The sequence below is a fragment of the Mytilus edulis genome, chromosome 9 (assembly GCF_963676685.1).
Source record: "Mytilus edulis chromosome 9, xbMytEdul2.2, whole genome shotgun sequence".
NCBI classification, from domain to species: Eukaryota; Metazoa; Mollusca; class Bivalvia; order Mytilida; family Mytilidae; genus Mytilus; species Mytilus edulis.
The window spans coordinates 51421373-51436343 of record NC_092352.1 but is presented as its reverse complement, the minus strand read 5'-3'; the positions used below and the strand labels follow the sequence as shown (position 1 = coordinate 51436343).

Below are 14971 nucleotides of genomic sequence, written 5' to 3'. Positions count from 1 at the left end.
TTCATAAGAAAATAAGTGCAATTATCATCTTTGAATTAAAGAAATATAGTGAAAATCATAATTGGATAGATCAGGCGGCTAGTAAGCTCGATTTAATTTGATAACACTTAACAGAAAAATCTTGTTCACTAGGACATGTAAGAGTTATACAAAACTTAAAAAGAAAAAAAAAAAAAAAAAAGAAACAAAAATGGTCAGATAATGAAGTATATGAATATAATTAGTTATCAAAGGTACCAGGATTATAATTTAGTACGCCAGACGCGCGTTTCGTCTACATAATAGACTCATCAGTGACGCTCATATCAAAATATGTATAAAGCCAAACAAGTACAAAATTGAAGAGCATTGAGGATTCAAAATTCCAAAAAGTTGTGCCAAATACAGCTAAGGTAATCTATGCCTGGAATAAGAAAATCCTTAGTTTTTCGAAAAATTCAAAGTTTTGTAAACAGGAAATTTATAAAAATGACCACATTATTGATATTCATGTCAACACCGAAATGTTGACTACTGGGCTGGTGATACCCTCGGGGACGAAACGTCCACCAGCAGTGGCATCGACCCAGTGGTGTAAATAGTTATCAAAGGTACCAGGATTATAATTTAGTACGCCAGACGCGCGTTTCGTCTACATATTAGACTCATCAGTGACGCTCATATCAAAATATGTATAAAGTCAAACAAGTACAAAATTAAAGAGCATTGAGGATCCAAAATTCCAAAAAGTTGTGCCAAATACGGCTAAGGTAATCTATGCCCGGGATAAGAAAATCCTTAGTTTTTCGAAAAATTCAAAGGTCTATAAATGCAGTAGGGAAATAATGAAGACAAAATCCCTTTAAATGTTCACTGAAACATTAATATTTTGTTTTTCTCTTATCTTTTAGAAAGCTAACGAAACAAATACGAAATAGAATATAAAAAGAAAATCTTTGATAAACTTTTAGATTTAATGAAAAAAAATCCTCAAGAATACTGGAAAATACTAAAATCACTAGAAAACAAAGATATAGATGGAAATGAAGATTTAAGAGAAATGTTCAAAGGCAGTGAAAGCACAATATAGCATTTCAAAAATCAAAGAAAGGTTTTTGAAAATAAATATCGATTTTCAAACCTAAATTGAGCAAAATTTGAAAAAAACATTGAAGATACTATTTCTTTTAACCCGGAGACTGACAGTCCAATTGCTTGCTCTGAAATTAAATTAATTATAAAAAACTTACAAAATGGAAAAAACAGGCGGTCTAGATAGCGTGTTGAATGAGGCAATTAAATTTGGTAGTCCAGTAACTACCAAATCATATGCTAAATTGTTTAATCTAATGTTAAATCAGGATGTTATCCAACTTCATGGAATTCTGCATACATAACTTTAGTAAATACATCTGGTTACAAATGTAATCAAAATAACTAGAGAGGAATTTCTTTAATCAACTGTAAATCCAATTTATTAATTATTATTATCTTAAATTAGCAACTTTACCTGACCATATCGGAAAAAAGGTATTTAGTCGGATCTTAACACGTACTTGTGATTTGGTTAAAACCGGTTTTGATCAAAATATACGAAGAAATGTCGAAATGTTCAGGACTTAATTAAATCCGTATTTCGGTAGGATGGTGCAAGCATACGATTTTTATTGCGTCTTGAGAAGCGAATAATCTTCAACTACTTTATTCAAATATTGTGTAAAAACGTTAATTTTGAGCTATAAAAGTCAAGTGGCTCGAGCATTTTTCTGAGGAAGTTTTAAAAAATTGCAAAGAAATATTTTTACAGTGGGTTAGCTTTCATTAGTCTTAACTATCTATAGATTAACAACTTTTGGTTATATTTATAATTTAGAATCACCATTGAAGGTGGAGGACGATTGCACAGATAATTAATTATATTGATGTGCCATTTGTATGCAAGAGTGACATTCCATTGTATTATGTGTCAATTCGAAAAAGTTATGCAAGTATTCTCTCCTCTGAACAGGTTCATTATTTTATAATTAACTTTAGGTTTCTGATATAATTTTGAATAATAACAAAATGTATCAATTCAATACATTTCAGTTTTTGTTATTGGTGTATCAAAAAAATTGATGTACGAATATAATTTCATAAATTTGAAACGTTTAAAATGATTACATACCAATATAAAGAACCGTTCATCATTTTTGAAAAAAGACTATGAACGAAAATCGAATGATTGATTGGGAAATGAACCAGCGTAATCTAATGGTAATCACAGAGAGGGTCCAGCAAACAATTTTTAATTGTAGCTTATTCACCGTTAAACCAATTTTCCACTATAAACGAATGTTACTTTATACAAATATAAGGACTTTGTTAGCTAAATCTACAAATTGTTTAGATATAATGATTTTTTATTGCAATAGATTAATATGCTACTTAAATCAACTAATGCACAGTTTGGATTTAGAGTTAATCATTGAACTACAGACAATGTATGTATCCTTAAAACTTTAATTAAAAAATATATTCATAAAAGTAAAACAAAACTTTAGTTCTGTTTTGTAGATCTAAAAAAAAGGCTTTCGATTCCCTTTGGAGAACTGGAATGCTTTATAAATTAGCTAAAATGGTTGTAGAGAAACATGTGTTTAAAATAATAAAATAACATTTTATTCATAATGAAGCATCTTTAAAATATTATGATACACATTCTAGATTATTTTCCATTGACCGAGGAGTTAAACAAGGGGACAGTCCTACACTCTTCAGTTTTTTTATTAATGACATAGTTGAAAATGTTAAACATAAAGATTCTAAAGCCTTGGATTCTGAAATAGGAAGTCTTTTATTTGCCAATGACCTAATCATTTTATCCGAAATTATAGAAGGGTTTCAAAATAGCTTAAATAACTTACAAAATTACTGTGAAAAATGGCAGTTATGTCTAAATACTAAAAAGACAAGAATGTGTCCCAAGTACACGGATGCCCTACTCGCACTATCATTTTCTATGTTCAATGGACCGTGAAATTTGGGGTGAAAACCCTTATTTGGCATTAAAATTGGAAAGATCATATCATAAGGAACATGTGTACTAAAATTAAGTTTCAAGTTGATTGAACTTCAACTTAATCACAAACTTCCTTGACCAAAAACTTTAACCTGAAGGGGAACGAACGGACGAACGGACGCACAGAACAGAAAACATAATGCCCCTCTACTATCGTAGGTGGGGCACAAAAAGAAAACAATGACCATTGAATAAAGAACTACAAAACTGGAACCATACATTGTAAGGTTCAACAATGAAAAACAAGGATAACGTTACTGAATATAATTCTGGGCACTTTGATAAAAAATAATGGAAATTTAAATGCAAGTTTAAAAGATTTAGCCAAACAAGATAGAAAAGCTCGGTTTTCAATAAAATAACATGCAGCTTTTTGGGGAAATTTCCCTGTAATGTATTTTAATCTTTTTAATTCTCTTATTAAACCAATTTTAACATATGATGCATAATATCATACATATATACAAGCATTCTTATTATTGAGCAAAAGGCAGATCAAACGCCCCAAAAAAGGTACATTTATAGATAATTGCCAATATTTGGATAAGACTCCTTTCGAAAAGGTTCATGTTCATTTCTGTAAGTATATTCTAGGTACTAAAAAAACATCTGCTTATTGAGGTGTTAAAGCTGAACTTGGTAGACAAATAATAGAAAAAAATATATATATAAAAACTTCTTTATTGGGCTAGATTAAATACTGAAAACGTAAACCCATTACTAAAAAAAGTTTGACATTAAGTAAACACCTTGATTCACAATGAATTTATACTTGGTCCAATTTGATCAAAGATGCTACACAATAAAAAAGTCAAACTGAACATCAGTTAAGACGCTTGCATCCTTTTAAACATGTGTTAAACATGACATAGTTTATATGCCTAATGACAAAAGAGCTTTAAAAGAAACGACAGTTATGGTGGTAAAAGAACAATAACGTCAATAGAAATACCAAATAAACAGTAAATACTTCACTACGGTGACATATAGTTGTTAATTTCTGTGTCATTGGTCTCTTGTGGAGAGTTGTCTCAATGGAAATCATACCACATCTTCTTTTTTTATACTTTTTCATGATTTTTTTCTGTTAACTTTTTAAGATTCTAATTATATAAATCTTCTCCGCTGAATCTAAAGTTCACTTAAACAGTTATCTTAAAAACAGCTACGGGTATATTTAAGCTATTTGATCAACATTCAATTACAGAAAATCTATTACATCAGTGAAGAAATCGTCTGTTGACCCATTTTAAGAGGTATTGCCCCTTAGTTTCAATTTTCATGACTATGTTTTATTTTCAATTTTGGTTAAGAATGTTGATAACAATGAAACAATGAGAATATTTGAACTGTAAGCACTCTATTGTGGCATGTAAAATTTGACCCCACCCCACCCCACCACTGTGTTAATAAATAAACTGATCATATACACAATGATTAAATTTTGTATTTACGCCAGACGCGCGTTTCGTCCACAAAAGACTCATTAGTGATGCTCGAATAAAAAAAAGTTAAAAAGGCCAAATAAAGTACGAAGTTGAAGAGCATTGAGGACAAAAATTCCCAAACGTTGTGCTATATACAGCTAAGGTATGCCTGGTAACCATTGTTCATAGAAACAAAACAACAGCTTTAATTTGATTCTCATGTCAAACTATGTTATTGCGTTTAGGTTTTTACAAAAGATATGACAATATTTGCCACACTTTGTATACATACAATTAGAATTTTAATACTGGTTGTCCAGTTGCCATGGTAACCATTGTACATAAAAACAAAAAAGTGTCTCCCATTTGACTTGCATGGGAATATTGATTGATTGTGTAGGTTAAACAAAATATATTGAAACATATGCCACTCTTTCTTTACACAAATTTAGAGAAAAACCAAAGAAAGGCTGCTTATTTCCTGTGTCGGCATGGGAAACAAAAATGTTTTTAGATTAGAAATAGTCTGGTTAACTCTATTTCTTTTTGTCTTTGAAAGCTCATTGTTTGGACTATGTTATTTCAAATTAAAAAAACCCATTCATTCGACCAATTTTTTGAAATTCAAGAAAAATAGAAAACTTCATTTGCACCATTGTTGACGACATGGGGGTGGAATTAAGTAAATATGTATAAAACTGCTATTATTTGTGTTTTATTTATATTTTTAACATTATTTCTGTAATAACAAATCTTTCAAAATAATTTCAATGGCTTGACAAAAACCCTGGATTTTTACTTCATGTGATGTGCCAGTTTTGGTGGCTGTTACCATGTAAACGAATCTGGTGACATAATATTTTTAACTCAAATTTTGATAGAGGCAATTGAATAGTATATGTATGCAAATTTTAAGAATTCATTGGTGAAAAAAAATGCTATATCTGTAGAGATCCACCTTCAGGGTTAATAACTCAAATAGTAAAAAAGTTGAAAAGGAAAATGAATGACCTTTTCAATTTTTTAATTGTAGCAAGAAAACAAGTTCAATGACTTAAGTTTTTTTTTTCATTTTCCTTAAAATCATATTACAAAACCTTTTTTTTCATAAGAAGTTCTATCTTATCGATTTTTTTCTTTTCGCAAAAATGTTTCTATGCAGATCTTGACAATTTTGCATGACTTGTAGTTTGACAAAAAACCCGCAGTGACCCATACTTTGAATTATATTTTTGAAAAAGCACAATAAAATCTACATTTTGGCACGATATAGGAAAATATAAACCGATCATCAACCTTTAATATGTTTAAGATAACTACTGCAAAGTTATTTGTAAATGGATGAGGACTTACTTTCACAAGAAGGAGGAACATGTGACCACTTTCCACCAGTCTGACAATATGTTGTTACATTCCCATACGTCTCATAACCAGGATCACAAACATACTGGAGAACAGAGGCAAAGTCTCTCCCATTTCCAGTCAGTACTTCTATGCCACCATTTTCAGGAGCTGGGAGAGCAGAACAAAAGGCAGCTTAAAAAATGATAAAATATGTAATTTGTATTAATACATATTAACAAATACAGCAAGCAGTTGTACTTAAATAAGACTGCAACTTCTTGGAAATGAAATCATCAAGGGGCTATCTGTAATTTTAACAAAGGTCCAAACTTGCTCTTTTTCTATGAAACTGACATTCTTATTTAAAATATAGAGCAAAGAATTATGTAAGGATGTAACAATGAAAATTATTCGAAAACAGTTCTTTTTGATTTAATTGCTGTTTCATTATATCTTTGAAAGAATACTTTTAGGAGAACTTAATAAAATGCGTAAAAATCTCATAATGTCAACCTTTAGTTTCATAATCAGTTGGCTTCAAATTGAGAACCAATTCACAGCTTAAGACAGGTAAATATATAATTTATTATTTTATTTGTTACATTCTGTAAAAGGGATGCAAAGAATATTCAAACGTATGAGTCGAAAATAAATGGACAAACCCATAGTTTAAACAATCAGACAATCAACATTACACAAAACACAACATCAAAACCATACATCATTTTTTTGTTTTAATCCGAAAGTCGTTTCGTTCAGTTTTGTATATTTATTTTGTTAATGAGCATGATGTGATTAGACTTTCAGAGGTGGGAGCTAGAACGTTGATATTCTTTAAAAAAAATTATGTCCTTTTTTGGGCATAATTTAATATGCATACCTTTCTAACTAGTATTCTCTCTTTATCTTTTTCGCCTCGATATAACGTTTAACGTTGATGTACTAATGGAAAAAAACTCATGTAGTGAATTAACTTTTTCTTGCAAAATATTAAGTCGATTTAAACTTCCAAATTTGGAAAGAACTGTGATTAAGATAATATAAATCAACATGAATGCATAGATAAACCTTTATTACAAGTTTCTACTTTGACTGTTTCGTACTTCAAATATCATTTGGTATATTTATGTTTGGTAAAAGTACAGTGAAAACAGTTTGCATCTTTCACTGAGAAAAGAAACACAGACGAGTATTTGGACTGTATTTGACAAAATATATGTACCATTACATCTTGGTGATTCTTCCCATCTTCCGCCATTCAGACATTTAATGACTGTTTCCCCGTTCATAGTAAAGCCATCATTACATTTGTATGTCACATTATTGTCAACCTTTACACCAGATGACTCCACAATGTATGCGTTGTTTACTGCTGGAGGGATTGGACAATATGTAGCTGTAATATATTGAATCGATATCAAATGTGGTGTGCAATGTTATATTCGTGATTCAAAAACCAGCATGAAAACTGTATCGAAGTGAACTGTAAATGGCATCCTTCTTATTTTAGGTAAAAAAACATTAAGTCAGATCATATGATCTATAAATATATTGTTTTGATCATTCAAACATTGTAGGTCTTTTGTTTATTAAATTACCGAAAATAAACCGTTAAACCTATTTTTTCAGTGAAATAATTAGAAGAAGAACCAAAAGCTACTTGTTAACAAAACATTGTTATTTTGATTACTAGTTAAATTGTTTTTGTTACATATTCTGACATCGGACAAAAATAATGAAAGTCACTGTGAAAAAGTCCCTGGTATTTTTGTAGACACCACTCGTTCTTGGTATGATCAAATCAATTATATAATCAAAAAAGTTAATTCTTTATTAGCTTAAGGGGGTAGACCTTGGTTCAGGGAGATAACTCTTTAAATCAGTTAAGCGTTTGTAAAAGTCAAGTTCATCAATGTTTTTTAAGCATTTACCTGAAACAGATTAAAAACAATCTATGTAACCTAGAAGCTTAGAATATGTTTTTGAAAATGGTTGACACAAACGTACTGTTGATTTTAAGAGTTATTTCCCTTAACCTAGGTCTACCTCCTTAATCAAAACGAATCAAGAAATACTTGAAACATAATGCACGAATTTAATTTTACAATTCGTATATTCTTCCACTTTTGGATTACTGTTGTTGAGTATGGGGAAACTGTAACAAGTTTTTAGTTGACAGGTTACTAAGATTGCGAAAACAACAGCTAGAATTATACTAAATGAACACGATATTCGTAAGCCATCTATTGAACTATTTAATGATTCTCGATTCTCGAATTATTCCCGTTTCTAAAAGAATACTTTACCACAAGTCATTATTTATGTATTAATCAAAATATAGACTGGCACCAAAATATATATCTAATCTTAGTGTGCCTAGTCAACAATCGTAAAATACTCGACTATCATCATCAGATAATTTTATTGTCCCTAAATCAAAAACAGAATTACATCAAATCATTTTTTTCTTTTAGAGGTCCAAACGTGTGGAATTCACCATCCAGTGAAATTAAAAAATCAAAAAGTATATCTGCTTTCAACTACTCTGACTTACAAGTCATTATAGTTTTAAAAGTGTGAAATTTGTAAGTTAAGCCACTATGTATACTATATATAAATTGCATTTCTGTAAATATAGACAATGCAATTTCCCATATGAACTCTTTTACGGCTGTACTACTTGTTCTATGAAGTTTTTGATATTTTGTATCCTATAATACACTGCAATATTTTTAAAAAGTCAAAATATAGGGCTGTGTGGAATATTTTCAACATTTATATGTCCCAAACAAAGAGTTAAAACTAACACTGAATTTCTTAACTATCCCTACATTGACTGTAGGATTGCCACATATTTCAATACATACAGTAGGCATATGTATATTTACTGGAAACATTACCAAGTTCTATTTCTATTAGATGAAACATACAGATCATAACTGGGAACCAGTATGTAAGCAAAATCAATTATCTATGAATATTCTATATCTCCACAAAAGAGGCGTGGTTTGAGAAACAGCTGTATTTACAAAGTGCAACCTATAAGTGTTTTTGTTGTTGTTATATTCGTGTTTACATGTGTTACGGTGAATTTATAAAATCAGTGAGTTTGCAAAATCCCTGGAATAATTAGTGAGTTTTTAAAATCACTAACAGTTTCAGTTTTTTTGTAAGATCCCTGAAATATTAGGTTTTACAAATTCACTGTTACATATAAAACTATATATTAAGTTTATTCATGTAATTTATTATTAGGTCTTTCCACCTTTCCGTGGAAAGACCTATAGGTTTTGTTCTGATTATTATTATTATTATTATTATTTGTTTTTTCTGTCAATTTGTTTTTTCTTCGCTGTTTTTTTTTGTTGTTTCGCAAGATGTCGCTTAGATATATTGTATATGATTTCGAACAGTTAATATGCTTTTGGAACTGACTCCGCGTAACCTAAATCTTTTCCATGTAAGAGTTATGTCGCCGAACACTGTTTTTCTTGTTATTACTTACATGTCGCAACCGTATGAGAAACCGACAAATTTATTTTACCAAATTGCTCGTTACATCCTCAGAATGATTTGATTTATTTTGACCGAAACTATCCGGAGACTCTATATTAGAGTTATCACCCTTATGTATATGATATAACTGATTTGAATTTTTAACTGGTAAACGATAAGTGATAGAGACCTATGGTCTTTTGATTTGAGGTCCTTGGTCCAATTGGATGAAAATATGGTCAAAGGTCAAGGTCATATTCTAAATTTTTGATTTTGGCTTATTTTCACTCATTTTCATTAACCTTATAAGATTTCGACTGATTATTTCTACAAAATTGTTTTGTACAGTAATGGGGTTTCAAAACTCATACCTTGTCAAAACGTAGTATCTATTGATATATGTTCAAAAATATAATAAAAATGATAGGTCATTTTCTCAAGCTACAGGTTGTGAAAAAAATGACACATTTTGTATGGATTATACAGGAAAAAACTCCATTTGGTGATTAGACACTAAACAAAATGATAGAATTGTAATATAAGTCAGGAAAAGATAGCTTTCAGACAATGCTTTCGGGATATCAAAAGAAAAGCTAGGGACCGTACGTTTTTTCCGGTTAAAATACAAAATAGGAAAATTCCATGTAGAATCCTTCAGAAAATGCACTGTTTTAAAGTTACCTCCCCTTAAAATGCCAATTCAAAAACATTTTAAAACAACAAAATAAAATCAACACTTGTCAAAATATTAATATTAATAAATTATATTCTTATAAATTGGTTCTTTTAAATGAAAATGCACATTAAATATCTGCATTCCTGAATCAAATTTTGTTAACTTGATAGAAAATGTGGACCTGAGGTTCTCTGTTTTTTACAATCCAAGATGGCGGAAGACATTCACACCACCTTATGACGATAAGTTTTGGTTAACCCTTATGGGAGTTTTCTCCCCTTATGTATTTGAAATCAGTATTTCTCCACAACCATACAAGTGATTGACCTGGGGTCTTTTGATTTGAGATCCCTGACCTATGACCTCAACATTGAGGTCAAATTCAAAGGTCAATTTGACGTTCTAGATTTTGACCGTTGCTAGAATTTTTTCTAGTTCATTACAAAACAATTAAGTCTACTGCATAAACTTATTAATCTTATTTTTTTATATCAGTTTGATTTACCACTTAACATCAACACGGAGTGATATTTTCTAACATCGTTTTTAGCTCACATGGCCCGAAGGGCCAAGTGAGCTTATGCCATCACTTGGCGTCCGTCGTCGTCCGTCGTCTGTCGTCGTCTGTCGTCGTCCGTTGTCGTCTGTCGTCGTAAACTATTTCAAGAATCTTCTCCTCTGAAACTACTAGCCCAAATACTTCCAAACTTTAACTGAATGTTCCTTAGGGTATCTAGTTTATAAATTTTATCCGAAGTTTTGATCTATCAACAAACATGGTCGCCATTGCTAAAAATAGAACATAGGGGTCAAATGCAGTTTTTGGCTTATAACTCAAAAACCGAAGCATTTAGAGCAAATCTGACAGGGGTAAAATTAATTATCAGGTCAAGATCTATCTGCCCTGAAATTTTCAGATGAATCGGACAACCGTTGTTGGGTTGCTGCCCCTGAATTGGAAATTTTAAGGAAATTTTGCTGTTTTTGATTAATATCATGAATATTATTATAGGTAGAGATAAACTGTAAACAGCAAAAATGTTCAGCAAAGTAAGACCTAAAAATAAGTCAACATGACTGAAATGGTCAGTTGACCCCTTTAGGAGTTATTGCCCTTTATAGTCAATTGTTAACCATTTTTCATAAATCTTAGTTATCTTTTACAAAAATCTTCTCCTCTGAAACTACTGTGCCAAATTGAACTAAACTTGGCCACAACCATCATTGGGGTATCTAGTTTGAAAATTGTATCCGGTGACCTGGCCAACCAACCAAAATGGCCGCCGTTACTTAAAATAGAACATAGGGGTCAAATGCAGTTTTTGGCTTATATCTCAAAAACTAAAGCATTTAAAGCAAATCTGACATGGGGTAAAAATGTTCATTAGGTCAAGATATATCAGCCCAGAAATTTTCATATGAATCAAACAACCCATTGTTGGGTTGCTGCCACTTAATTGGTAATTTTAAGGAAATTTTGCAGATTTTGGTCATTATCTTGAATATTATTATAGATAAAGATAAACTGTAAACAGCAAAAATGATCAGCAAAGTAAGATCTACAAATAAGTTAATATGACCAAAATTGTCAATTGACCCCTTAAGGGGTAATTGTCCTTTAATGACAATTTTTCACAATTTGTTCATCATATTTACTAACTTTAAAAAATCTTCTCCTCTAAAACTACTCAACCAAATTCAACCAAACTTCATTTGAATGATCAGTAGGGTGTATAAAATAAAGTTTGTGTTTTATTTTCTAAATCGTCAAAAAACATGGCCGAAGGCATTGTTTACCAGGTGAGCGATTCAGGCTCTTGAGAGCCTCTTGTTTTAAATTTCATTCTTATTATCGAGGTGGAAAGACCTTCAATTGTTCTCAGAAGAATTATTTAAATTATTATTATTATTATTAGGTCTTTCAACTTTTCCGTGGAAAGATCTATTGGTTTTCTTCTGATTATCAGGTCTTCCCACCTCTCCGTGGAAAGACCTATTGAATTTGTTCTGATTATTGTTATTAGGTCTTTCCACTTTTCGTGGAAAATCCTTTTGTTTTTCTTTTGATTATTATTTTTTTTCTTCTGCCGTCTGAGATGCTTTTTTGTCTTACAACATATCGAATGGATTTTTGGCCAATAGTGTACAGTAATGGGGGTTTCAAAACTCACCCTGTGTGACCGAACACTTATTCTTATAGGAGTTATCTCCACGTGTCCTCTTTATCTTGTTATTGCCATATCTCTAAAACTGTAAAAGATTACAGCAAACTGTTTTCACCAAATTGTTCGTCTCTTCTTAAGAATGATTTGGTTCATTTCACTTGAGTGATCGGAAGACATCTTATGGGAGTTATTTCCCTTTGAAAATTTAAGATAGGCGATTTGTTTGATAAATTCATACGTATAAGGTAGAAAAAAAGAAAATTAGGTTAAGGTCAAAAGTCAAGGTCATATTCTAAATTTTTATTTTGGCTTATTTTCACTAGTTTTATAAACTGTACAAGATACCAACAACATACGTTTTAATAAATTGTACATTTTGACCTTGCTTAAAATTCATATTTATACATCATAAAGCCATAGGAACTGACATTTTCAGCTGAATTTTAATATTTTCATATCAACATAGATCCTTATTGGTGGAAAGACCTTCAATTGATCTCTGAACAATTGGTTTTTTTTTCTTCCGCCTACATTTTTTCCTTCGCTTTTTGTTTGTTTCACAAGATGTCACTTAGATATTTGGAAAGTGATTTTGAACAGTTTACACCGCTTAACCGAATACTTTCCCATATAAGAGTTATCTCCCAAAACACTGTTTTTCTTGTTATCTCTAAGGCTTCGCAACCGTATAAGAAACCGACAAATTTATTTTTCCAAATTGCTTGTTATATCCTCAGTATGTTCTGTTTTATTTTGACCGAAGCCGTAAATGGATTCCAAATGCGAGTTTTCCCCCTTTTTGTGTTTGATATAAGTAATATGGATTTCTAACTGGTAAACCATAAGTGATAGAGACCTAGGGTCTTTTGATTTGAGATCCTTGGTCTAAAAAAACTAAAATAAGTGCAAGGTCAAAGGTCAAGGTCATATTCTAAATTTTTGATTTTGGTTTATTTTCATAAACTATTTAAGATATCGACAAATTAGTTTTTACTAAATTGTTAGTTGCGACATGTTGTAAATTATTCATTTGTGTTGAAAGGGTGCGTAGACAATAAATTGGAGTTTTCACCCTATGATATCTAGAATCATGCGTAAAGTGATATAACTAATCAACCATACATTTTAGAGACCTAGGGTCCTTTGATTAGAAGTACTTGGTCAATGACCTTGAAATTGAGGTCAAGGTCATATGTTAATTGGACGTTCTAGATTTTGACCTTTGCTTCAAATTCATAACTATTTACGATAAAGCTAAATGACTCTGTGCTTAAGGTTACAAACCAAATGACTTTTCAAAAAGCAAACCGGAAGTGACCTTTGTAAACCGGAAGTAGTTCTTTTGGTACTTATTCCATTAAAAAGTATATAGAAACCATATATTTTTGGAAACAGCTAAGAATTACCTTTCATTTGACACTGGAAATTACATTCTAACACGAATTCTTATACTTTCATATCAAAATAAATTGTTAGAAGTGGAAAGACCTTCAATTGTTCTCTGACCAATTGGTTTTTAATTATTATTATTATTATTATTCATATTATCACTCGGCCTTCTGTTAGATTGAGTATTGCTGAGCGTTTGCATTGGCTAGAAGTATTGAGGGAGGGTTGAGATATCACAAAACATGTTTAACTCAATCGCATTCTTACGCCTGTTCCAAGTCAGGATTCACTGGCCTTTGTTAGTCTTGTATGATTTTTAATTCTAGTTTATTTACATGTTTGGCTTTTAATATGACTTTTATTGTAACTGAAATAGTACACAATTTTGTTAAGGATCAGCTGAAGCACTCTTCCGGGTTCGACATTTTCTTACTGTGCATGTTGAAGACTCATCACTGGCTTTTGAATGTTTTCTGCTTTTCGGTCGGGCTGTTGTCTCTTTGACACATCCGCTATTTCCCCTTTTCAATTTTAGAATCACTTTGAGCATAAAAAATACGTTTTGCCAAATACAGCTAAGGTAATTTATTCCTCAGGTAGGAAAGCCTTAGTATTTCAAAAAATCAAAAGTTTTGTTAACAGTTAATTTATTAATATGACCATATCAATGATAATTCATGTCAGCATATAAGTGCTAACTACTGGGCTGATAATATCCTCGGTTTGAATTGATAAGAATCTAAAGTTCGAACATTATGAGGCAGCATTGACCTTTTATAGATTATTCGACAATAATTGTAAATTTCTTTATGTCATAATGCTTCTGACATTATCAGGTATTTATATGTGCCTGCCTTGTAAATGTTGTGATTTTAGATTTCCATATTAATGTAAATCATGTTAAAAGTTATCTTGAAAAATCTTTGATGACTGGAAGTTCACACATGTTTTTTTTCTAATTTATTATTCACCTATGCAGTATGGTATCCTTGGTGTAGTCCATTCTCCTCCCTTCTGACAGCTGATAGAAATGCTGTCAGAATGACCTTCATTCATAAACAAGTAACCTTCATCACAACTAAAATCAACAATATTCCCGAAAGTTGCTTCATACTTTGATTTAGAGTTAAAATGAGTTTCTGGTGATACAGCGAAATTGTGGCAGTCTAAAAAAAAGCTTAAGGATAACACTCATACTTATAAGTAAAACCGAAAGATACATATCTTACAATGTATCTCTCCTATCTGTTGTTGACTGTTAATCAAATGTAAATATATATGTAAAAAACCTGCACGTAACAGAAAGCTGTTATATATAAAAGAAAATGACATTCATAAGTTATTCAACTTGAGAAAATTGAGCCGATGTTCGAAATCATTGATATTATATTTATTTTATTGGTTTAAAATTACTCTAAAGTTAGTATGAAAATGC

General features: G+C 30.9%; 1 protein-coding gene across 1 annotated transcript in view; it reads right to left on the bottom strand.

Annotated features, from left to right (window-relative positions):
- Nucleotides 1–14971, bottom strand: part of LOC139490036 (uncharacterized) — a 194490-nt gene that overhangs the window by 173010 nt on the left and 6509 nt on the right. The window contains exons 6-8 of the mRNA XM_071276888.1: nt 14508–14702; nt 7034–7207; nt 5821–6003 (exon numbers count right to left, since the gene is read on the bottom strand). Coding sequence (XP_071132989.1) covers nt 5821–6003; nt 7034–7207; nt 14508–14702 — 552 coding nt within the window. The remainder of the gene's footprint in view (nt 1–5820; nt 6004–7033; nt 7208–14507; nt 14703–14971) is intronic.